The sequence below is a fragment of the Haliotis asinina genome, chromosome 11 (assembly GCF_037392515.1).
Source record: "Haliotis asinina isolate JCU_RB_2024 chromosome 11, JCU_Hal_asi_v2, whole genome shotgun sequence".
NCBI classification, from domain to species: domain Eukaryota; kingdom Metazoa; phylum Mollusca; class Gastropoda; order Lepetellida; family Haliotidae; genus Haliotis; species Haliotis asinina.
This window is the reverse complement of record NC_090290.1, coordinates 12,864,546-12,892,186: the sequence shown is the minus strand read 5'-3', so window position 1 is coordinate 12,892,186 and position 27,641 is coordinate 12,864,546. Positions and strand designations below refer to the sequence as shown.

The following is a 27,641-nucleotide window of genomic DNA, read 5'->3' as shown; positions in this document are numbered from 1 at the left end:
TACATTTACAGTAGTGAGTAAACGTTTGATGGATAGTATGTATTTAACATAAGAATGTATGATCCCATCTCTGGAGGAATCAGTCATCTGCAATCTTACCATGCCAGGTTGCAGTGCGTTGAACGAATGGGTGTGTGAGTTAATCTAACATCATATCAGCCATATCTCAGCCATATCGTGACGGAAACAATTTATGCAATAAACACCACCACCATGCCTTTCTCCTGTTGAACTGGTATTGTTTTCAGATTCCGACGACAAGACGGATCATGTCTAACTCCCAAGAAGATATTACAGAGACAATGGTTCCAAAGACAAAGGGGCGTCCTCAACGATTGAGCGGAAGTAAATCAGGACCACAAAGAGCATCGTGGCATAGACATCTGGATTACATGCTGACAATGGTGGGCTACTGTGTGGGGCTAAACAATTTACTCAGATTCCCCTATATCTGCAATAGGAACGGTGGAGGTAAGCCTGGTATCCTTCTACATTGGAACTTTGTTTCTGTCTTGTCTTAATGTCAGGTTTAAATGCAGTGTACAAAACGCAACTCGTAGCATCATGATGATAACGTTCAAGCATACGTGTCGACGGTGGAACTAGTTCAGAATTCGAACGAACAATACCTTGACAAAGACGTTACACAAGTAAACAAGTATAAACGACAGTAAAGCTTGGTTGACGGCTCAAACACACATGAGATGAGCGGAGTTCCTGCTCAACCCCAGGGCGTTTCCAACTAGAAACATTACCCTGCTCACGGTCATCCCCACACAGTTAGTCGGAATACCGGACTGTTTGAATATAAGTGTGAGCATAACCACGGTTCTTGACAAACATGGACAGACGGAGACTCAACAATGGACAGACAGATACTAACAACACTTCCTTGGACCAGTGATGGCAGACAGGTCCAAGAGGGATGACTAATTAAAGCTATAAAGAGTGGTACGGCTTGGTTGTACGTACATTGCGGTAGTGATATGGATTAGAATGCATGTTAGCGTTTCTATCACGTTAACTAACTACACGTCTTACTTGTCTCAGCTACATAGTTTTGGGCCTTCGGAGATATTTAAACGATGACTGACCTGAATCAGTCGATAGGATAATAATTGTAAATCGTTATCCATCGTCTGTGTCATTAGCAAGCGTTTATGGATGAATGCGTACATCACCCATGTCTGCTTTCTTTCAGGAGCGTTCTTGATTCCATTTATCGTTTGTCTTCTGGTTGCCGGATTCCCCGTGTTTTTCCTGGAGGCAGCAATGTCTCAGTTCTCGGGAAAGGCTGTCCAACAAGTCTGGAGTTTTTGTCCCATGTTCCAAGGTCAGTGCACATTTCTTTTGATATGTTCTGTACATGTATGTTACACGAACGAAATCTGTATTTAGACATACAGCGAAATTTGTACATCCTTGATCAATGATACCTGACTTGCACCAATTAATGGACGCCTGCATTATGGGTGACGATTCTTTAGCTATGTTTTGAGTTGCCTGGTTTTTTTTTAAATTGATTTATTTGTAGCGGGTGAAATGCTTATGAACTGAAGGATTTTCGTATCGGTTTCATGAATGCCATATGTCAACAATGATTTTTTTATCCGAGTTAGATATTGATCTTCAGCATCCGACCTTGTTAGTTGTCCCTTGCGACCAGCATGGGTTACTCAAGATGAATTCTTCATGGATGATATGTCAAATGTTTTCCTAATACCAGGACGTTCCAATGCGCTCACGCGAACAGAAAAATTTCCCCAGAACAGAATCAAATTCCGCTAAACAACAGAACTTTGCAAAGAGAATACACCCTAAAACCATGACAGCCTCCATGTCACAGGCGTTTGTATCGTTGATGCCACACACTTTGCAGATTAGTCGAAGTCTCTTTCCGCGGTCAAGAATCGATAGCAACAACTGAAATATCATCATTGATTCAGTTGTGACCCTTTCACAAATTAACCATTTTATTCAAGGAAATAAATGGCCATCAATAGCACGTTCTTTTCTGTTACCAGGCTGGTAAACAATCTTTGTCCGCGTAAAAGCTTTCTCCACCATCAATTTCAGTTCACGAATTACGCAATCTTATAATGAATGGTTCTTGTTTGGCGACGTGTCCCAGAGCAAGCAGGGCAATGGAACAACTGTGTCGCCTTGTGTATTATGAACTGATGGGATAAAAACGTGCGTGACAGAGGTGTACTCTTTTCTCCACAATAGTTTGCTAGGAATGGATACCTTGCCTGGTAACTGTCAATTCATTAAAGATCCATTTAGAGTACCAGACGAGGATGATAAGTACGACCTTATGTTAATAGGACATTCAAACGACACGTATTGCAATGGATTTTCTCAGATCCGGTCTCTTGAGTTTATGAATACCACACAGTTTTTCACTCACACTGAAGTATTTCATTGTAATTAATTGGTAAAGCAACTTACTTTAAAAACAATAAACTTTTCTAAAATAAGAAAATACAGTCAAAACATATTTACCAATCTACAGTTACAGATAAACAAACACAATTTTCTGCATATATGTATCAATATAGTACCATAGTTATTTAACCTTATCATTATCTTCTGTTCCATATACAAATAATGCTGTTCAAGAATAGATTCTAACGTTTCATCAATATCTGCATTATCCAACTGAAATGCATCTCTCAGGCATGCATAAAAAATCATTATCTCATATGGTACTTGTTCTTGCATCAGTGAGTAAGTGAGGTAAAATTTATCGGCAATATATCAGCCATGTCGTGACGAGAACCATTAATATTATAAATGATATTACATGGTGACAATGTGTCAGCGAAGAACAGTAACACAACCAGATTATCACAGATATTTTAGACTAGTAATTAAATCTAAAACATTTTACCCCTAGTGTGGTGATCTACCTTCGGTTGTTGGCGATTATGGCCTGTTTTTATGTTGTACTGTCCAAATCAACATACTATTATTTTTTTATGACGCTAGGTTTAAGTACTAACTGTGACAATCTAGTGGTTTTACTGTCCTATGTCGACAGGTTCTTCATAATATGCACATATATTTGGTTTTTAATGTCACGTATGTTCTCGTCATGATATGGCTGCAATATTGCCGATTTGACGTTAAATATTAACTCACTGACTCACTAAAACATTTTTAACTATAGAGGACGACACAATATAAACACATTTCTTGCATTAGAGTCATATGGGACATATGGGCTTTTAGCAAGGTAATTTTAAACTGACTGTTCAGTATCATGAAAGGCATGTGTAATAGCATCTTTAGATCATTCAGGCGGTATGAATACGATACCGAGGTACATATCCTGATCTAAATCAAACAATGTTTTACTTTTCTTAATTCCATTTTTAGGTCCAATCACTAGTTTTACATTCTACTCTGTGATATTTTAGTTAGTTTTACTGTCCTTCGTTGACAAGTTTTTACAATGTATGAATTCATTTGTATTTTTATAATTAATCGTTCTCGTCACGATATGGCTGCAATATTGCCGATGTGACGTTAAATATTAACTCACTCACTCACTTCGTATCTTAATCGTTGCAGCATGATTACAGGTACCATCTAATGTGAGTAACACAACCTTTGTATAGATCTATTGGCTACTCTAGTGGCACAGACCTCCTGTTGGCACCAGTCCTATGATTAAGATGTAGAGTCTAACCATCTATCTGTAAATCATCTAAATGGTCAGACTTTGTCTCCTGTAAACCAATGATATCATTATTGCTAGTTAGATTCAGGAATACTGTTTATTCGGATCTATTTCGTAATCCTCATACATTTAACGACGGTATTTGGAGTAGACTGTCATTAGGAATATATAAATGGCAATATTCATATTTATCATCATCGTCGACGTCGTCAGGGCCATCATCATCATCATCATCATCATCATCATCATCCAAATGAATATTATCTAAAGACAGTATAATGTTATTAACACCTAGGGTACTGTTTCCTTCAGCCACAGGAGAAAGTGTAACGTCGGCATCAAAGGCAAGATCACTAGTGTGTAAATCACTCAATATTTGTATAGCCTCTATCTGCTTCAAAAATGGGAGTATGGCTTGGTCTCGGGAATATTAGGGGATATTATCTTGTCTCTCAAGGACCTACATCTGAGGTCCTAGACGTACCCACGTAAAGCTAGTTATCCTCTCTCCGTTCAGGGATCTACGGTACACTATACCCAAGGTGTTTTTTTCAGTGGTTGAATGTCCGCTTCGAGAACAGCCTTGCCGTAGATCCACTCTCGCCCACAAACTCGGTCCAGATTTCAACTTCAAGGGGTTGTTTAATTCCATTCTTACCCTATTTCAAGTCTAGTCATATTTGGTTTTTTTTATGGTCATCATCCTTTTAATGGCGTCTAGCGTCGAGACCTTCGCTTCGCCATGATGGTTTCCATGTCAAATCTTGGTTTTGTGGAAGCGGACTCTGGAGAGAATAGACAGAAGGTAGGGTGTCTGTGCATTTGAGTGCCTACCGGCTCTCTGACAAATTACCTGTGTTCATTTCCACATGCCACTTTCTATGTGGAGTGTCTCTTGTGTTTGTGTCCAATTCAGTAGCGCATGTCGACGAAGAGACCTTTTCCCCTTTTATTATCCAATTTTGAGGATTTGGGCATTTCATCTGAAGCACGGCTCACCAGAAAGAATGTATTTTCAGCGATATTTGATTAAACTACACTATCAGAGATGGAGAGATTGGGATCGGTCAATGCATAACAATCCTCACCACCTGTCATATGAACAGTGTCAATGAACAGTCTGAACACGACGACATGACTGTCATAATCGACTGTCAAAACTCAAGAGACTAATACACAAGAAATAACAGCAAGTCTACGGTAAAGATGTTAAACAGCAACTTGATTAATGGACATTCTAGAAGTTAATGAGTCAAAAATGAAACATACAGCTTCATGGACTACAACTTCTTGTTTAATACGTTGACAAGCTTCTTAGCTTGACAAGGATGTAAGAATCTACATCGAAACGTAGAAGTTGTAATCCATAAAGCAGTATGTTTTAATTTTGGACTGTTGGACTCTGTGAAACTATAATCATGAATCATAATCATGAATCTTTCTAGTAGTCCTTACTGGTCGGTTTCGGATGTATATGAATCCATTTACTCTACACGACAAGCAATTATGTCAGACAGAAAGAAAACGAATATATACAAAAGGCAATTTTGTCGACATAATAGAGTTTTACAGATCCGTACGTGATTGGTGGCAAATGTTATTATGTTTTATTGTATTTATAAGTAACGCATGGTCTGACTGTTGTGCGGTTCTGAAGACGCTATGACTGGTTCATCTGGTTTACGCAGCCAGCCGTGCACTGATGTCAGATTGGAGTACTTCTTTAAACATGTAATGGGATGATAAAACACGGCCGGGAAGGTTGCTTGAGCTTTTAATTGAATTGAAGTATCATGACTGCACTAAATAATGCATTATTATTTCTCTGATTACCTCGTTGTAAAAACTCGCAATTTTTATTTACAATGTGGACGGGTCAAATCAGCCATAAAAATAGTAATCATTCCATATGTGGCTGAAAGATTAAGCTCGAAGCCCTGGTGTTACGGTTAAAATTTGCAGTGACAAAAAGGTATAAGAAATCCTCTCAGAACCAGCAAAATATAACACAGACAAGTCTAAAACATTCAATATTTTGTACTGAGCAGAGCAAGATACAATGATTCACAAGAGGTTTCTTGTACAATGCAGATGAGTCAAAATGGAAATAGGTCACAAATATAATATCAACTCACTAAAGTCTTGGTTTGAGAGTGAGAAACAGTAATACTGAATTAACGCGGGGAGCCGTCATGTAAGTCAAGCGTTGACATAGGCAGACATATCGATGTTCTCCAGTAAATCCATGTGTGTCCGTGTCGTCAACACGACAACCAGCCTTTTAATATACACACAGTCACTCATTCTTGAATATTCGAGCGCGATACGACCATCGCCATTAACTTAGAACCTCCCCGTAGTCTCCCGGAAGTCAGCAATTAATCAAAACACATACTCAAAGGGAGATAATTCTAAAGTGCTACCTCAAAGGCGTGCCGGTAAAAATACTATTAGCACTGAACATTTATGATACGATATGACTAATAATAACTATCTCTCAAAACTCTAAACAATGTGACCCATAATAATTATCACTCAACCGATAATGATAATAAAATTTACAGAATATTCACCCTCTTAACACTGAATGAATGGCCAGGTGATTTGGTGAAACAGCCAGACACTCTCCAAGGAACGTTTGTGGACGCCGTAAGGGAAACCCCATGAAATGCAGAAAACCTGTGACAGTCAGACTCGGTAACAAAATGGACATCTTCAGTTTGCACATCAAATCGCATTGAGGTTTATAACTGTGATTATTTATCATTATATATACGTCATGAGTGCAGTAACCTCATATATTCCCGCTGCCTACTGGTGTTTACCACTCCTTTCGAGATAGATAGCATTTTAATCAACTAAAAGAAAATCATTATTGCAAAACACGTGGGCGAATACCTCACAGGACATATTAATTTGTACAGTACACTCACCTAATATGAGGTATTCTGATCATTAATTTTCCAAATATTTGAAAGGCATTTAGAAGGGATGTACATGCATGCTGAATGTCAGCTTCTTTATTATTATTGTTCGTGATATTAAAGTATAATACCAATACATCTTTAGTCTTCATGCTCGTTTGTTTACGCTAGATGTAATTCCGGAAGTAACACTTCCACTCTGGTTGCAGAGAAAACAAACTAAAAATACGTTGAAGCTATTCCATAAAGTCTTTGTTATAAAATGTATAATGAGTCCAACGATGTTATACCGTATTTTATACAGTTGACATTGCCAATAAGCTTGGGGAAACTCTTGCCAAACAATAGTCTTCGTTAAATTACAGTCCAGAATTTCAAAAATATCAGAAACAAGAGGAGAATAAGAGATTGAATTTTAACTCGCACAATGGTGAAGACTATAATGAATTATTTTCATTACATGAACTCCATACTGCACTTGAGCAAGCTCACGATACAGCAACAGGGACTGACGAAATCCACTATCAGCTCCTGAAGCATTTGCCTGAATCATGTTTGGAAACACCGCTACATATTTTTTATTCAATATGGATTTCAGGGAATTTCCCAACTTCCTGGCGTAATGCCATTGTAGTCCCTATTCCAAAACCTGGCCGGGACCATACTGATCCTTCGAATCACAGACCAATCTCTTTAACGAGTTGTGTCTGTAAAACCATGGAACGAATGGTCAACAATAGATTAGCATGGTATCTTGAAATCAATAACCTTATAACCAATATTCAATGTGGTTTCAGGAAAAATCGTAGTACCCTTGATCATTTGGTACGACTAGAATCGTTTGCTAAAAACGCCATAGAAAATAAACAACATGCGGTATCAATATTCTTTGATCTAGAGAAGGCGTATGATACCACCTGGAAGCATGGCATCTTAAAGGATTTACATGAATTTGGTTTAAGAGGTCGTTTACCTATATTTATATCACAGTTTTTAACTGACAGGCAATTTCAAGTTCGAGTGGGTTCTACCCTGTCTGACCATTATAATCAGGATCAGGGTGTCCCACAAGGGAGTATTTTGTCTGTTACTTTATCAGCATTAAAATCAACAGTTTATCAAAAGTTTCAAATGATTCGATTGACGGATCACTTTTTGTGGATGATTTTAATATTTCTTGCCGTGGTAAAAATATGCATACTATTGACAGGCAATTGATAAATGGTATCTTGAGAATGGTTTCATATTGTCTAAATTGCATACATTTCTGCCGTAAATATAAACCACATAAAGACCCAGAACTGTATCTAAATTGCACTCCCATCAAAGTTGTCAAGGAGGCCAAAATCTTAGGTCTGATTTTTGATTCACATTTAACGTTTCTGCCACATATCAAATCCCTAAAATCCCTTGATTTATTGAAAGTGGTGTCTAATTCAAATTGGGGAGGTGATCAAGCTACTCTCCTACATTTATATAGATCACTTGTCCTTTCGAAGCTTGACTATGGATCCATTGTATATGGTGGAGCCTGCAAAAGCAACCTAAAGCTGTTAGATTCTGTCCATCATCAAGGTCTAAGGCTTTGTCTTGGCTCCTTTAGAACCTCTCCTGTTGATAGCCTTTACGTTGAGGCCGATGAGCCTTCTCTCAATCAACGCCGTATAAAACTATCTTTACAGTTCATTATCCTCTAATGAGTCTAATCCTGCATTTAATTGTGTCTTTAATCCCTTTTATGAGAATCTGTATAACAAAAAGTCTTCCCTTGTTCCATCCCTTGGAGTCAGAATTAAACCATTCATTGCTGCTGCCGGCATTGATCAGGAAAATATAGCTCCTCACCGACTTCTTTCTTCTCCTCCTTGGCAGTTGGTTAGGCCACAAGTGGACCTAACATTATCTATGTTTAAAAAATCAGAAACCAATGAATTACAATGTAAATAAGAATATCATCAATTAAAACATAAATATACCAATTACAAAACCTTATTTACAGATGGGTCCAAGGAAGGTGGTGCAGTAGCTTGTGCCACTGTCATTGGATCCAGAACAATATCTTCTAGAATTCCAGATAACAGTTCTATTTTTACTGCAGAAGCAAACGCCATCTTAACAGCTCTTAAATATATTCAAAGACACCCTAAACATAAACAAAATATAATCTTTTCTGACTCTCTTTCTTGCCTTCAAGCAATTAAAAACCTGTCATGTAAACATCCACTTTTAACAGAAATAATTGGATTGTGTAATAATCTTCCTACTGGCCAATACGACATCGTCTTTTGTTGGTTACCAAGCCATGTAGGTATTTCTGGTAACACAATGGCCGATCTTGGTGCCAAGACAGCACTCAGCAAGTCTGTGACTCCACTTCTTATTCCGTTCTCAGACTATAAAACTGCTATTAGATCGTATATCCGTGATCTGATGCAAAAGAAGTGGGACACCCAGGTAGGTATAAATAAATTACATGCAATAAAACCTTATATCTGTTATACTTACTTGGGTTGTCTAGATTTGAGGAGGTCATTATGCGACGATGTCGCATTGGCCATAAGATGTATTTATTAAAAGGTGAAGATCCTCCGTTTTGTATCCCTTGTGATGAAAGAATCACAGTCAAGCATGTTCTGCTTGACTGTATTGAATATTCCATCACAAGGGATAAATTTTGTAACTCACGAACTTTGAAGGATCTTTTTAATAATGTTACCTCTCTAATAATATTTAATGTTAAATATTTACTCACTCACTCACTATACCGTATTTTTGCATAAGACGCCCATGTAGCGTTATTGGCTGTGTCTTCATTGTTACGTGTGTGTATTTCCTGTATATTTTGTTATTAATTCAGTATTAATTATTATTAGGTCACAATGTTTAGTGTTTTGAATAGTAGATATTATGGATCACATTTCATTTTATATCTGGTCAACACTTTTAGCATTCTGGCATTCCGGAATTTATCTGCTCCTAGTTTTCGAGGTTCACTTTTGGGATACTGTTTCGACAGTCTAAGTAAACTTCGTCTCAGTGTATTCGTTACACTACACCACTGAGTCTAGCAAAACCTAGTAGAAGGTCGCGTCAGGTAGCCTTTGAGCAATCAATGACAATCCAATCAAATGCGAGACGGTTAAATAGATTTAACCAGTCAGACAACGGCTACTATTTCGGGATCGGAGGGACTTTCAAAATATTCAGGTCACCGACACAGATCTCTCCACTAACAAAAATCAGCATATAACACAGTTATTTGACCTGCAGTATATACGATTTGGGGTTTCTGTTGACATGGTTACCATAAGTTAATATTTCCGCAAGATAACATCCTTGAATACTGTCAAAAACACTATTTTCAGCGACTATTTACTCACCGTTGTCATGGCAGTACGTACGCCTTGTGCATCACCCGGAAGCGATCGTACGCTAAATAGCATTCGGAATCGTTCGGGTACGAACCTTTTCCAGATGAAAAGTTCATAAGGGATGTGCGAATGTGCACGTTCGCGATTTGGTAAGCTGTGTTCTGATTGGTCAATCTCAAAGGTTACCTGACGCGACCTCCCATAAGGTTTTGTTAGACTCAGTGGTGGAGTGTAACGAAAGGTACTGAGGATATGTTTACTTAGACTGCTGTTTCGTTCGTTTGTGCCCGAACTTTCGGGAAATGACTTTGTAAACATATATAAAGGCTGGCTGCCGTGTTGAGGGCGACACTCATATTCATTTACAACTCTGCCACACTTGAAATCCTGTCAACGCCTGAATCTACATTATCTGCTGTTGCACCGATCGCTGTGTTTACATTCTGCCATAGCTGATTCTCTCTCACACCAAGACTTTGGAGAGTTTGCTGTATTGTATTTTGTGACCCTTTGACTTAGATTTTGTCTCTCTTGAAATGTATTTGTAATCAGCATTGTTATTTTGACTTGTGACTTTGTATACCTTGCTCTCGTCGTATAACAATAGAGAATTTGAACGTAAACAACTTGTATTTGTTCTGTTTTGCTGGTTTACAATGTGACTTCTTAAATTGTTGTCCCGTAAATTCTTAACCGTAACAAAATTCATTGTAAATACTCTTTTGAAGTAATTTCAGTCAAAGCGAGAATTTGTAGGAATCGATATACTATCAAAACTGACAAGAGTTTAAACATTCATCGTTATTGAACAACACCAGCCTCAAACACCTTTCAGTTGACTTGTGTTGTCAGTTAGAACTCTCTTTGAAATTCTAATATCTCTATGAAGCTATGTGAGTGGCATTGTGCTTAACAACGGTAGAAGAAACTGTATCGAAATGAAACACGCGAAATAAAGAAGTTGTTATCCATAGCATTTCTTCTATTTTCTATGAAACTGATCATGATGTTTGGGATAGGAGCCAAATATGCTGATCCTTACACCCCCCCACCCCAGCCCCCACCCCTACCCCAGATACTCAGCATGCGGCTGTTTTGTGTATAAGCACTAACCCTTTCCTTGCTGCACGAGTCTTGCTTTCACGTTGTCAAAATTTGATCAGATGATACATTTGCTATGGAAGTGAAAGCGTTTCTCTGTCTTCCACAGGGATTGGTACTGGCTGTGTAGTACTGACATTCCTCTGTATGCCATATTACAACCTGTATCTTGCATGGCCGATCTACTACATGGTGAAGTCCTGCTCCAGCGTCCTGCCCTGGACAACCTGTGGCAACAGCTGGAACACCGACCTGTGTGTGGAAGACCTAAGGAACGTCACCTACAGCAGTGACAATGGAGCAACATCGACTGTCGACAAAGTCGCACAGCGTTGGGAAAATATCACACTCGCTCACTCGGCGTCCGAAGAATTTTGGCAGTAAGACAGTAACGACAACTATGTCTTATGGGTGACTGAGTGAGTGAGGGAGTTAATAGTTAACGTGAAATCGGCAATATTGCAGCCATATCGTGACGAGAAAATACGTGACATAAAAAAATATATCTGCATGTTATGTAGAACCATGTCAAGCAAAACATGCTTGACTGTGATTCTGTCATCACAAGGGATACAAAACGGAGGACCTTCACGTTTAAGCAAATATTCATGCGTATATCTTGTGTGGTCAATACGACATCATCGCATGATGACCTCTTCAAACCTGGACTGACAAAACAAGTAGAGTTTAACCAATGTAGGGTTTTATTTCATGTAATTTGTTGATACCTACTTGAGTGTCCCACCTCTTCCGCATCAGATCACGGATGTAAGATCTACTGGTAGCTTTATAATCAGTTTAGGGAATAAGATGTGGTGTCACAGATTTGTTGAGTGCTGCTTTAGCAGCAAGGTCAGCCAGTGTGTTACCAAAGATGCCTACATGGCTGGGTAACCAACGGAAGACGACGTCGTATTGGCCAGTAGCAAGATTATTATACAATTATATAATTTCTATTAAATGTGGATGTTTGCAAGAAATATATTTAATAGCCTGAAGGCAAGAAAGAGAGTCTGGATAGATTATGTATTCTTGTCGTTTAGGGTGTCCTTGAATATATTTAAGAGCCGTTAATATTGCGTTTGCTTCAGCTGTAAAAACATAACTGTTATCTTGGAGTCTAGGAGATATTGTTCTGGATCCAATGGCAGTGGCACAAGCAACTGGACTCGTCTGTAAATAAAGATTTGTACTGCTAGACACATATTAGATAATCCTGCGCACTAAACGCATTTGTGACAAGAGAGGCGGTACAACGAATTGGGCGAGTACACTTGGCTGCTACAGGTAGCTTGACGATTATGCACGAGCAATACATGCTAACCGTGACATGCAATCAACACCGCTACTGATTAACACCTGTCTCGCTACTGCGTAACACCTGTCTCGCTACTGTCTTACACCTGTCTCAATACTGTTATACAGATTTCAGTTGTAGTAAGGAAAACATGGGCAAATAGTTCATTCTCAGGCAACGGAGATAGCATACAATGTTATCATGTATATGGACAAAAATTGTACAACCAAAGCAGATTCTCTTTTACAAAGTAGCCTTGCTACTGGAGTCTCAACGGCAACTTTAAAGCGCATTAAGGCAGAAGGTGGTAGGAGTGCGGATGGACCTACATTTATCAGTCCCACCAAGTTGCGCAAACCAAAACTTGCAGTTACAAACTTGATGATTTCGACCGGTGTGCAGTCCGTCAATTTGTACAAAGTTTATATGGCGTAAAAAGACCACTACCCATTCTGGATACGATGTATGATATGGCAAAGTGCCAGTTGAACTACAAGGGTTCCAAGGAAAGTTTTCGAAAAAATCTCAAAGACATGGGGTTTAGGTGGCGAAAAACGCAGTCAAACCGTAAACTCTTAATGGAACGTAAAGACATTGTTTCCAAGCGTCTGCAATACCTGCGTGCAATGAAGAAATACAGAGAAGAAAATCGAACACTCATCTTAATCGATGAAACATGGTTGTACGAACACCACATTGTCCCAAAGTCTTGGCGACTTGAGGGTGAAGTCGTAATAAATGGGGTTCAACCTCCGTCTGGCACCGGACCTCGGCTTATTGTGGTTCATGCAGGGGGTGAAAACGGTTTTGTTCCAAATGCTTTGCTTGTTTTTGATTCCAAACTCAAATCAGCAGACTATCATGACGAGATGAACTTTGATAATTTTTTCCAAAAGGCTCCAGGAAAAGTTGATCCCAAACCTTCCACTGCACGCTGTCATCGTTATGGATAATGCACCATATCATAGCAAGCAAGTGGGCAAATGTCCGACAACCGCCAACAGAAAAGATGACATAAAAGCGTGGCTGCAAAGGCACAGTATCTCATTTGATGAGAAAATGCTTAAAGCCAAACTATTGTTTCTTGCAAAATCCAACAAATCGGGCCCTGTCTACAGAGTAGACACGATGCTGAAGCAACATGGTCATGATGTACTACGTCTCCCTCCATACCACGCAGAACTAAACCCGATTGAGTTAATTTGGACAAATGTGAAAAATTATGTCGCTTCACAAAACTTGCAGTTCTCAAAAAGTTCCTGAAGAGTTACCATAAATGAAAGGATGTCTGCAATTGGTGCAAAAGAATGGTCGGAATGTTATAAAAACATGTTAAAACAATTGAAGATGGTCACTGGCAACGTGAAATCGCAGTAGAAAGGGAAATTGACAGACTAGTGATTGACTTAGGACTTGCAAGTGATTCAGACATCGAGACTGATTCAGAGAGTGATAATTAAAAAGCATATGTCAGTAAGTCCGCCTAATTTTCCAGCATTGTTGTGTCTTGCATAATAATTGACACATACTATATCAGGTTTTTACTGTTCCCATACTTTGTCATAAAAAAAGAGTAATCTTTGGTGAGTTGTCTGTAGTTTATATTTTTTTAGTCACTGATAAATCTACTGAGTCTGGTACTGAGTAATCCCCAAACCGACAAATTTGTGTACAAAGATATTTCTCACTGACTTATCAATGTCAAAAGGTATTTTCAGTTTTCTGTACACAATTTTGGCGACCATAATAAAAATATAACAGAAATTTGGAAATACTGTTTGAATACTAACCATTTCTCTGCAACCGGTTATATAAATTTCCAAGACGTGTATTCCCGGTCGATCACCAGCGGAATTATGGACGAAAATCAGCCCGTACAGAGAAATAGGAACAAAATTATGGGATAAAGATATTTCCCTCTTGCTACTCTGATTTAGCCACCACCATTCAGTAACAGCTAACTTTTAACATATTAAAAAGTTAAATGAAACACAATTGATTATATGCAGTTATTATCTATTTAATATTTAGCAGATGAAAAGTCAACTTTACCCATTAAAACAACACCGCATATTCCTTCGAATGATAAAACTGCTATTTCAGGCATAAGATACTGATATTCCACGCTAACCTTTAGTTAAGAAGAGGACAAATAGATGATTGGGGCATAGACAAGCATTTTAGATATTCAACAATTTTGTTAAAAAAAACCCCAGGAAAATGTCATTTGCTTCGTGAAATTGATAGTTGGTCCTAAACATATTTGCTCAGTATCTTGTGTTGATTCAATTCGTTGGGATTGTACCTGTTCCCAAATCGAGTGTGCTATAACAATTAATGCGTGAAACGCACGGGGAAAATGAACTTCTCGATATTTATCAGACAACCTGTCTCCCTCTTGTTTCAAGTGGATCGTTCTGTGGATCGTTCCCAAGTATGCATGTGACGTCATGTGACGTTAAATATTAACTCGCTAACTTAGTTATGTGTAGTATATTAACAGTGACAAGGGCGTCACTTGGCATGCTCGATTAATGACATCCTTCTCACTGAAAGGATAAAATCCATCCTTGTCAATTGCCACCGGTTGTGAAACATGACTAACGTCCAGCAAGAATTTTTTTGCACGTCAGAAGTTCGTATTCCAAAAGAAGATATTCTATTAATCCCGGAGCCAGGAGGCGAGAGATACACGGTACAAGTGTGTGGACCTTATTATGTTGGAGTGAGTGAGTGAGTTTAGTTTACGCCGCACCCAGCAATATTTCAGCTATACGGCGGCGGTCTGTGTATAATCGAGGCTGGACCAGTGCTCAACAGCATGAGCATTGATCAGCGTAACTTGGAACCTTTGACATGTGTCAACCAAGTCAACGAGCCTGACCATCTGATCCCGTTAGTCGCCTCTTACGACAAGCATAGTCGTATTTTACACGTATTGTTGAAGATCTATTCTACCCCGTATATCTACGGGTCATTATTTTGAATATTGTGCGTAGAAATTGTAATAGAAAACTGAAACAAGCAAAACAATAACCGGAATCGACTCAACACCTTCCATAGACCCATCGTGAACGATCTAACCAAAATGCCATTTTATCGGTAATTAATGTTCAGAATATGCCATGCAGACATTCAATACAAGAACTCAGCCATATTAAACTTCCCATTTAATATTATTACATGTGTATGTCATACGCAATCGAAATAAACTGTATGTGACTGATGAATGACGTATGGACATCCATGATGGTGCACATCGCTGACATCGCTGGCCATTTATTTTATTAATTATGTAGACTGTGTTCCGACTCAACTGGTTTCATCCAGTCAGTGATCTTATCAACCACTGCTGTTGTCAATATTTTTAATGCATACCATCATGCTGGTTTTGTTAAGTCCTATCGAGTCGGTCATGTGCTGTAGAACTTCAAACTACAGACTAATATCACTGCAGCGTGTACTGAAATATGTTCTTGAATCGAGACTACCATTAGCAAATGTCTTAAAATTCTCACTGCACACAGTCAAAACGTGTCTGTGCAGCTGAAACAGTATACATGAAAATGATTAAGAGCAAGCACTTAACAGTGGCGCATTAACAGAATCCTGTCTCATAGTCGGAATTTCGTTTTCCTACGGCAGAACATTTCTGTTTACAGGTACAATGTACTGAGTATCTCCTCTGGTTTGGATGACGTGGGGTCTTTACAGTGGCACACAGTTGGATGCCTCTTTGCTTCAAATGTGCTGATCTTTCTAAGTCTGATCAATGGCATAAGGTCCGCCGGCAAGGTAATACAACGCTGAACTCTAGCACTCCTGTCATGTTGGGAAAACATGATCAGCTAGAAATATATACATCCTATGTATATTTAAAGACGTATTGTTTTGAAGAGATGCCAGTATACGCTATATAAGCCTAAAGTGTGCTTCTCACTATATATTAGGTCATCTCTTGCTTTCTCAGAATAACCGCATCTAAGGTTATTTGTTTAGGAGGGACAGGTTTTACTTTTCACTAGAAAGACCGCTTCCCAGGTTTTACTTTTCCTAACTTCAAATGATACACGAGTGTTTGAAATCAGTTGAAAACTATGATTCAATATTAAACTCACAACACAAACGTTTTCCGAAGCGGGACTGGAACTCACATCTCACATCCGTAGGCAGAAGCTCTCACATGCGTAGGCAGACGCTCTACCGCACGGCCACTGGACCGACAAAAATTATCTATTTATAGTTACTGTCATTAAATAGGTTTTACGCTCGTTTCAGATATTGTTATATAGCGTCATTAAATGATCATTTACATTGTAATTTCCCATCATTGACGGTATATATGTTAGAAAAAACACCTCTCCTCGGTTTTGGTAAACAATGTAAAACCTCAGAGGAGTGTTTTCTCCTATACATAAAGCATTCTTTGAAACTAGGTTGTCTATGTGACTGCACTTCTTCCGTACATTCTTCTGCTGTCCATCTTCATCACGACGTTGCTAAAGCCTGGAGCCACAGACGGCCTCCTATACTTCCTCGTCCCCGACTTCACAAAATTACTTGACATACAGGTGCGTTACTACGTGACATACAAGTACGTTACTGATGAAAGCACGTTCAGAATGTTTCAAAAATTGTCAAAGCTTTAAAGATGATATTGTAGACTATTTGGCATTAATTTGTCTTGACATCCCAATGTATCTATGATTGTAAACCAAAAGTCACTGTGTTCTGTAATCTGATTGGTTGAAAAACATGATCAAATGGTATTAGATTCCCGGAAACTGCAAGACTATTCACTGCGTATTGACATGTAAACAATTGTTTTGTTGTGTCATCAACAGTGGTGACGTCATTCAAATCACATTGTGACGTAAAGTTAGAATGACGTCACAAATGAGCAACTCCAGATACTACCATGGGAACCAGCTGAAACGGCCAGCTGATGACACTTCACTGCTATATCCATATTCGATGTAAACGAGTGCAGACTCTAAAACCCTTTGGTTTACTTTCGTGTTTACAATGTCGATAAACATCATGTGTTGGCCAATTTCCGGGTGTTATTGAGTATTTGAAGCACGGGAATATTTCATTTGAAACCTCCGGCTGACGCCGTCGGTTCCAAATGCATTCCCGTGCTTCAAATACTCAATAACACCCGGAAATTGGCCAACACATGATGTTTATCTCCTAAACATCACACACATGCTTGACAAGATGACAAGACTTTATGGTCAACTTCTTTACTTTGACAATGGTGACGTATTGGGAGAGAATCGTATACCGTTTTAACGAAATGTCGTCACTGCCAAAATGAAGAAGTTGGTCATCCATAAAGTCTTATTATCTCTATACCATCAGCTTCTGAAACAAATACTGCACTTTTCTGCTAATCATGTAATGTATATAAACGAAACACATTAAAATCTCACCACTTGAAAACGAAACACTTTTCAGTTTGCCGCTTTGTTTGCTAACGGCCGATATCGTAGATCGAATCCTGACTAAACGATGTATTGAAACATGTTCTATATCTTAATATCGATATAGTTGGTTTACACCAATAATTGTGATACAATATTGTTTTATTGCCCGCTGTAGATGTGTAACTAATCACGAAATGGGTACAATATTACCGGTGCGATGTATACTTTTGACTCATTTCAGGTATGGTTGGAAGGATGTTTGCAGGTGTTTTTCTCACTAGGACCTGGCTGGGGGATGATAGGGACCGCAGCAAGCTACAAAAGATTCCATGAACCTTGTCTCAGGTTGGTAGGATTAACAGCTCCTTCATTAGTGAGCACATGAGTGAGAGAGAATGATTTTACGCCGCCTCCCGCAATATGTCAGCAATATCAGTGCGGTGGACATCAGAATTGGGTTTCACATATTCTACCCACATGCTGAATCGAACCCGGGTCTTGGGCGTGACGGGCTAACGCTTTAACTACTAGGCTAGTCTACCATCTTTAGGGGTTGAACATGTGGAAGGCATATACTTGCCATAATCTGACAATTTTAAATAGTATACAGTGGAAGCTGTCTAAACCGGTAGTCTGTGGGACTGAAGAAATAATCCGGTTTAGACAAAGTGTTGGGTTGTAGAACTGATGATAAGTAGACGAGCCGTCGATGGGACTGAGATTTTATGCTGGTGTTGACAACTTGTCGTAATTGACAGAGGCCGGTTTTGGCAGCTTACCACTGTATATTAATGTGTGACAATATGTACTGATCGTATTGTTATCACGTAATTTGCCTGTCAAGACGGTTACAGGCAAATTACCTGTAACTTGCCTGGTAGTATAGTATACAGTGATATATACTGTAATATATATTTTATGTCATGTTTGATATTTGACATGTAAATGGCTCACTGAAAAACATGATTTTACAGAGACTGCCTCATACTGTCCATTATATCGGAGGGGACCAGCATCTTTTCAGGCCTGGTGACGTTTGCTGTTCTTGGAGTGATGGCGCAGAAAACAGGTGTCCCTATTGCGAACGTAGTTTCAACAGGTAGGCAAGTGAGGCACTGTAGGTTGTGCGGCAACTTTATATAGATCCGTCCATAAAATCTTCACTGATTACCTTTCAGTCTGACGTAAGTGTCTTTACTCTTGATAAAAGGTCGATAAATCGACAACAACAAAATAGCATATATACTTCAACGTCAAAGGAGTGCTTTCCCACAGCTCAGTTAACTTGGTCTCTACTGACATTGACACTTTAAATATGGAGTTACAAATGCGGAACAAATAGTTAGGGATATATGTACATTTTGAAATTATGAATAATGATATGTTTATTAATTTGCAATTTTATGAAATATCAATCATAAAAATGCTAACATCCTAAATTATTTTGCCCAGTTTATGTGCATATCATAGAAGACATGAACTGAAAACTTCAACATTAAAACATGCTTTGCATGGTACTTCAAAATCAGTTTGTCAGGCAGAGAAAAGCACCATAGCCTTATTGAGAGTTCAGACACAACTCTCTGCAAACCGAATGTGATAAACATATATATGTATATATATATATGCGAACTGAGTGAGTGAGTGAGTTAAGTTTTACGCCGCTTTTAGCAATATTCCAGCAATATCACGGCAGGGGACACCAGAAAATGGACTTCACACATTTTACCCATGTGGGGAATATATGCGAATTGACACTTAATACTTTCTTAACATAAAGTGAGTGTGTTTAGGTTTACGCCGCTTTTAGTAATGTTCCAGCAATATCACGGCGGTTGACACCAGAAAATGGGCTTCACACATTGTACCTATGTGGGGAGTCGAACAACTGCACATTCAGTCATTTGTTACACGTTTTCAACAACTTGAATCAATCGTTCATTAATCTTTGTGTTTTATATCCGTGAAGATCCCGGTTAACATTGTCTTCAGCATCCCATCTTTTTCTGTAAAAGGCGACTTACCGACATCACGTGGACAGGCTTGCTGACTTGGTTGACATCGTATCCCAGTTACGTAGATCGGTGGATTGCTTGGTAGAGACTCAATTATTTACAGGCCGTCATCATAGAGCTGCAGTAGTTCTCAATGCATCGTTAACCAACAAACCTACCAACCAACTTCGTGTTCCATATCTTTGGTTAGAAATATTTTCTTGTGAGTGAGTGAGTGAGTTAGTTGCGTTTTACGTCACACTCAGCAATATTCCTGCTATATGGCCGCGGTCTGCAAATAATCGAGTCTGGACCAGACAATCCAGCATAAGGATCAACAGCATGAGGATCGATTTGCGCAATTGGGATCCGATGACATGTATCAACCAAGTCAACGAGGCTGACCCCCCGATCCCGTAGTCGCCTCTTATGACATGCATAGTCGCCTTTTATAGCAAGCATGGGTTCCTAAAGGCCTGTTCTACCCTGGAATTTCGCTAGTCAATTTTCTTTTGCATAACTGTATTGTGCTTAAGGTCCAGGCTTGGGATTTGTAACCTACCCAGAAGCTCTTGCCCAACTTCCGCTTCCTCAGCTGTGGTCATTCCTGTTCTTCTTGATGTTGCTAATGGTTGGCTTAGATTCTGAGGTACGGAAGAATAACATTAGAGGATTGTGTAGATAAATATGATGTAAATGGTAAAACCACTTGTCATCTTTGACAACCTCTATGATTAGAGTAAGTAGTTTAGCATGATAGGTTGGACAAGCCTGCTGACTACGGCTGTGTATGTCATGGTATCTCGATTGCGGGGATGGATAATCATAAAGTGAATCACTGGATTGTCTAATCTCGAATCAGGTATTTGTAGACTTTTGACGTACATTTACGTACATTTACTAGCCGATCAACACTAACACAACAATTGAAATATTGCTTAGTGTGACGTTAAATATCCAACCAACAAAGGTTGGGCCACGGACCATATATAAAATATGGCTAGTTTGGATCTGTATACATGTATCTCATCTGATGGTTTCAATACGTGCCAAATCCACAGTAAAGCAATATAGGTATGCACTTATACCAGATGAAATCCTTTCACACTACAACTCCACGCCACCTTTCGTTTGTTGTAGTTTATGGCTACTGAAGTGGTCGTTACTGCGTTAGTGGACCAGTATCCACAACAATTGGGCAAAAGGAGGAAGCTTGTAACAGCTGGATTCTGCCTTACCTTATTTGCTCTTGGAATCGTCTTCTGCACACAGGTGACTATGCAATAATAAATAAAACACCCAGAAACACAAGACCTTAATGGAAGGGCAGGATGGCAAAGTCGTTAATATCCCCGGAATGGCAAAATACTCTTCGTGAATATAGTTACCTACTACTTGTTATGATGTCAAATATTTTTAGGCAAATTTGAAGGAGAGTATTGAAAACATTTCATTCAGAATTCCAAAACTACCAGAAGGCACCAGTGCACAGCCATACCAATTTATGTGCCAAGTTTGAGGAAGAAATACTGAAAGGTTTTACAGTTCTTCTCCGGAAAAGAGCACTACCACCAAATTAAGTCAAAGTCAAACACTTGCTGCCATGGAAACGCAGAAATATATTTTATTTTAAAAACAAATATCAAAAGACACCAGTACACCACAAGATCCATCAATGGACAGACTATCTGTGCACTGTCACCATATAGCTGGAATGGTGCTGATACACGAACAATGAGCAGGTGGAGTTACTGTAACAGGCCATTGTGGTGGGAAGGATCATTGTGTTAATCAGTGTACCTTGTTTGAGTACCACAAATCTAAAATATAATAGTAGAAGAAGCAGTGGCAGTGGCAGTGGCAGTTGCAGTAGACGGAGAAGATTCGGTGGTAGTAGTAGATCTGGCAGGGACCCAGTCGTTGCAATAGTAATAGTAGTATATTCGTTGCAAGACACCATTAAATGTATCCGAAAGACCATCTGCATGATTCGGTTGATTGTCATCGTACCACAGTAGATCAATTTCTGGATTGTCTAGACAAGACTCGCATATTTCCCGACACCCATCATTTACTTGGAATATTGTTTTGTACGATTTTCAACAAACAATGACCTAGCATCAGATAGGAATACTGAGCAGAGGAGCAGGTACAAGTGATATTCCATATGTAACAAGGACAGTGAGTGACTCATACTTCCTAACTATATTTCAGGGAGGGCCGTACATGTTCCAACTGATGGACTGGTATGAAGCCTCCCTTGGGCCAATGGTGTTCTCCACAGTGGAGTGTGTTGCCGTTGGGTACATTTATGGTTCGTATAAGTAGTGTTTACTACATCCGTCATTGTTCCCAGATACATGAGACAATACAAATATCTTAAATGATACAGTAGGAGATAATATACTGCCGTGTGTAAACTAATTCAACCTAAGTGTTCTACTTTACATCAGGAATTAAACAACTTGTCAACGACGTCGAGATGATGCATGGGCAACGAGTATCGCCTTACATGAAGGTCCTCTTAGTGTTTGTGACACCAGCAATCTTAATAGTAAGTAAACGAGAATTGTTATAGACCACATTTATATCAACGGGTCTTCATCCACTTACAAATAAGATCATGAGTCTTCGCCTTGAAGAGTGTCCATTTAATCAAGGCTGACAGTATGTAATTCAGTCCAGAAAATCATCTCTCGTCAGTGCTTAGTATTAATGCACGGCACCACTACTACCTTGTGCATGGTATTGTTATTCTGATATTGTTCTATGCAAATTGTAAAATTGAAAAGAAACATAAATCAGTTTCATGACCCAATGAATCTTGACAGATGAATAGAAAGTAATGTTCAGAAGTGTTGCAACCATCGACCATCAATCAGCAACCAGCAACCAGCAACCAGCAACCACAATCAACGTTGATGTTGATTCCAATGTATGTTCAATGTTTATGTCAGATCGCTTTCATCCTGACGCTTCTCCGGTACCAACCACCAACTTACGGCAAGTACGTGTTTCCCAGCTACGCCATTACAATCGGTTGGATCATTGCAGTACTGCCTCTTCTACCGGTACCTGTCTTCATGGTAATGAGTGTCAGGAAGCACATGGCGACCAATTCCGTAAAGAAGGTAATACGAGTTCTTGTGTTATCTGGAGTCAATTGAACCTCGCCTGATCGAGTTTCTAATGAACCAAGGATGGAAAGAGAGCGTTTCTTCATCCCTTGTCGTTGTACTTTTAATGATGTGGCCAGAATTAAAAGTCATCGTTTTTCATATTTGCAAAAAAAAGTTTCTTCAAACTCTAGAAACATGTTTATCAATACCTGAATCAACGATTTAAGATTACGTGTACATGTAAGCTTAATGTCAGAAGTCAGAATCTCTTATGAAACATCCCTATTTGATAATGAATCTTCAACACATATTTCTGATAAAGTAGACTTGTACACGTTAACAGAGATCCCATGTTGCTTTGTAGGCAGGTCAGTTTTGTTTTCATAAGTTGCAAAATAAGACAATAGCTAGATCAACTATTAATGTGACAGACATTTCGTCATACTGTAGTGTCTTCTGCTTTACATTGATCAGTGGTATGAGAGTCGGTTTATCATGAACAAGAACAGGTTGGTGGTTACTCGTGGTATATCTGATGACCCATGGTCCTCCAGGAGCAGAACAGGCCTCATATTTTAAGAATAGTGTAGTTGAAGATGAGGCCTATTTTCTATCGAAATGTAATTTATATTCCGATACAAGGTCAGTGTTATGGCAAAAGGCACGATCTCTTAACCCTCGGTTTAGCTTGATGACCCCTGTCGACCCGACCATTTTTATTACACAATGTCACATCCTAGTATATCCCTTAGCTGCTTCATCGTTACTTGTGTATAACAGAAGAAAAATACAACAGCGTTAGGTTACTCGTACGCCTCTAAAGATTGGGCAGTTGTTTCACCTATGTGATCACCTTAGTAAACATCTGCTTGACACAATAATATAATACTGTCTCTCTCATAAGTGCTCGTGTACTTCAGCTTATCCTGCCCGATAATGTGATGGGAAATGGACTGTTTTGTGTAGTCCTAGTGCGGGTGATTTTGATTTTGTTCCGTTTTCAGAGTGTGAATCTTGCTTTGAGTCCTGCCGATGACTGGCTCCCTGCCGATGTCAGATACAGAGAGGAGTATAGGATGCACCGCTTGGCTGGACGACCAACCTTCACATCCAACATAGTGGAAATGTTCAAGCAGTGAAACAACATAAACGTTCAGATCTATACAGAGAAGCCCCGGGTTCATCTAGATTCATAGTGTTTGGAAAAGTGAAATTTTACTGCGTATATTGAGTACAGTTACTGGATTTTCGGTATCGATATGCTTTGTGTTCGCTGTTGTTGTTGTTTTGTTTATTTGTTTTTGTTTTGGGGTGGTTTTTTTTGCTTTTTAATGTCTGTTGACGTTTGCTTCAACTATCAGGTCAGACTCTTATTTTGCCTGTTCAAAATCCCATAATAACCTTTGAAGTAGATGTGATCTATTATTATTTTCAATAATCTATTATTATTTTCATTTTATTATTTCTAATTGTATTGATCTATACTAAATCAGTAATTGGTATCCAATTATGACTCAGCTATTGCCATTGTGGCGATAAATATTGACTCATCCACTCTACCTTCCCAGTCCACTGTCACTGATTCAAAATTCTCACTGAGACCAAAATTTGGATATCACCTACTACGTCCCTGTCAAAAGATAATATGAAGTAATGTCATATATACACTGACTAACATCACCCGCACTCTTATGATGTGGCACAACGTACATTTGTACTGATGCTGAAGAACTGTTGTCTACAAGGTACCCTATATACCTGCAAGCGATCGATTCCATAAAACATCCATATAGAAAGTTTCTATTTTCTTCATTTTCTTTTTCAGATTGTTTCTATCAGTTAACGATATTCACATAAACACAAACTTCAAATAAATCTCTAAAATAAATGGAAGTCTCTTACAAACCATGCGTGTAGTGCTAAATATGGTGTAATGGGGTAGACTGGGTGTTCACTCGTCCTGTCATCAAGCCAAAGATCCGAGTTCGATTCCTTACATGCGTACCTACTATATTGATTTTGCCATCACAGGGGATAAACATTTCAATGTGAAAACTGTAAAGGATCTTTTTCATAATGTTGATCGTCATTTAGTATTTGAATGTTGAAAGGAAATGGAATTGCTAGATAAATGTTAAAGATGCTTTGCACATAGATATTTTGTATTTTAAACATGGTGGTATAAATTAGCAGCTGCGATTGTTAAAGATTATTGTCCACATGAGAGGACGTCCTAAAACCTTTAAAGTCAACCATATCTTTTAATCGTAGTATTTTTGTTTTTCTTTTTCTTTTTAAATTCTAAGTCTTTTTACCATCGCCAGCGCCTGAAGGGATGGTGTAAATCCAGCTAGGGTCCACGCTGGTGGCAGATGTAATGTAACGCCCCATGTTCCCTAGTGTGGTGGTCTATCTTCTACCTTCAGGCCGACTACTGGAAGGATGAATCAGTCTCACTCTTCATGGTGGTTGTTTGTTTTCGGTTTTTACTTTCTCTCTCTTCCTTTTTGGTCAACATGAAACGTATTTTCATGTTTTCAACGGCTTGTATCGAGATAATACCTACCCGTGGATCATCTGGACATGCTGACGGCTTTAAAACCTGCAGACCAAGAATAAAACCTGCGTGCTCGTTTTGATGAGCAGCAAAAACAAAATAGACTACACAAAGTTTCTTCAAAACCAAATAACGAAGCCTGTGGAGCAAAGAGAAGTATTTGTTTGTTGACTTACGTTGACATTCCCATGCGCTGGAATACCAGGGAAAGCGAAACTGCACGTTATAGTAACATGATGGGTCGTGGATGATTTCCGAACGTCAATAAAGAAAAAAATATGTTAAAGATTCCAGTTGAAAAGAAATAAAATAGACAAATACGTTACTGAAGGACACAATATTTGAGTGACTGGGTGAATTATTAACGTCACGTCGGCAATATTTCAGACATATCATGACGAGAACATTGAAATGGAAAATATGTGTACGTTATAATAAATAACTTGTCGACGATGGACTGTAACAGTAATAGAATATCAGAGATATAAACATAAAGCCATCATGAAAAACTAAACATTGTATTTAAAGAAGACAATACAATTTAAAACACGGGCTACAGATCGCCAACAATGCAAATATTTGAATCTGTTGACCCAAAACAATAACAACCGGAGCTGGGGATCCGGACCGGTGAATATTTCGAACGCTACCGATTCGACTTCATGTTGACAAATACAGTCGTGTGAATATCGTGTGTTCATTAAATCGCTGATAATGCCTTGGACTATGTTTTCGCATTTTTATCAGGTGAACAATTCACTTGTTAAGTCATGTGTTTGTCACGACTGGTGGTGGTCTGGTGTCTCAATGATATTAATGCAGCACGGAGCTGATATTGTGGGACGCGGCACGTCATACAAAAGCATGGCTTCTACCAGTAGGACGATGATCTGCCCTGCTAATGGTCAATCAACGATTCAAGACCGACTATGATGATATATGTTAACTGCCTCAAGACTAACGAAACCTGGTCACACGTAGTGATGTCCATCAGCCACGAGAACCACAACCATCAACAAAAGCAATATTTCTTTCTTTCTTGCCAGTGAACGCGTTAGTAATGCACTCTGGGCTTAATTCTAATTAAATACAAACATTTCTACAATACACCTGCGGTATAAACACAATCTCACTATGCCATTTATTTCAATGACCGTACGTACATATGTACGTTGTTCAACTACTAATTAAACAAATCTGCAAATCTGTTTTTCAGTTTGCAGGTGCTTCAGTGTTTATACTTAGGTGGTTCATTTGAAGAATGGAATTTACTGCCATTACCGTCACACATAATAGTGTGCAGGTGCTCCCACTCCCACTGACAACATTGCCCCGGATATGTGTAAACATCAATATAGCGACTGTGTCATGAACAATCATGGTATAAAGAAACATCTAAGAGTGCCACGTGTAAATCTACATGATATCTACATCAATACTATTACCGTACGGTTTCTTGACAACGCAAATCCACGCATGTAGTCCAAACTAATTGCTGCGTATAACAAAGGTTCCATCAAATACCTGCCTTAAAGATAAATCATGATCATTAAAGGATATTCTTTTAAAAGGACACTACACATAGTTTATATGTACTGCTAGTCACTATTGTATATATGATAGACATAGTATCTTTTCATAATGCTCGCCGCCACGCCTGAAGGTTGACTCCGAAGTCCATCAATGTTACGATCCTGAACATGTTTAGGACGTCATGGAAAATCAGCTTACAAGCTTCTTTGGAATAAGAACATTTTGAGTCCGCCAAAAATCCAAGCCAACCGGCGAATGCATTTACTTATCTCATTGAAATGTCTGTCCAGTTTGACAGAAAGGTGATTGACAAGACTCACTATGCGGACCTCGCCTTTGAATTGTCTTGCTTGCATTGTTCTCGGTGCCCTTGATTTGGTACCTCCTGATACCTAGGCGCAGAGGGTTTCTGTGTTCTCCACCGGGAGCACATCCCTTCTGACACTCTGAATAATGCAGAAGGCTGCAGTTACAGTGTTGAGAAGCCTTCGAAAATGCCCGGAAAGTTCTTGGTCGGTTCAGCCAAGCAGCGCTTTGTGAGAGATGTCACGTGTGCTGTGTATAGGCGAAACCACTCCAACTGGGATTTACTAGAGATGGAGGGATGTTCCCGACTCTCAAAGGTTCAAAA

General features: G+C 39.0%; 1 protein-coding gene across 1 annotated transcript; it reads left to right on the top strand.

Moving 5' to 3' along the window:
* The first annotated feature begins 269 nt into the window (after window positions 1–269).
* On the top strand, window positions 270–24,059 carry LOC137256265 (sodium- and chloride-dependent glycine transporter 2-like). The gene is made up of 13 exons (XM_067793995.1): window positions 270–471; window positions 1,202–1,333; window positions 11,191–11,461; window positions 16,041–16,173; window positions 16,815–16,949; window positions 18,049–18,152; window positions 18,782–18,906; window positions 20,338–20,450; window positions 20,942–21,073; window positions 22,016–22,115; window positions 22,255–22,355; window positions 22,759–22,932; window positions 23,925–24,059. The coding sequence occupies exons 1-13, from the start codon at window positions 270–272 to the stop codon at window positions 24,057–24,059; spliced, it is 1,857 nt and encodes a 618-aa protein (XP_067650096.1).
* The last annotated feature ends 3,582 nt before the right edge of the window (window positions 24,060–27,641 follow it).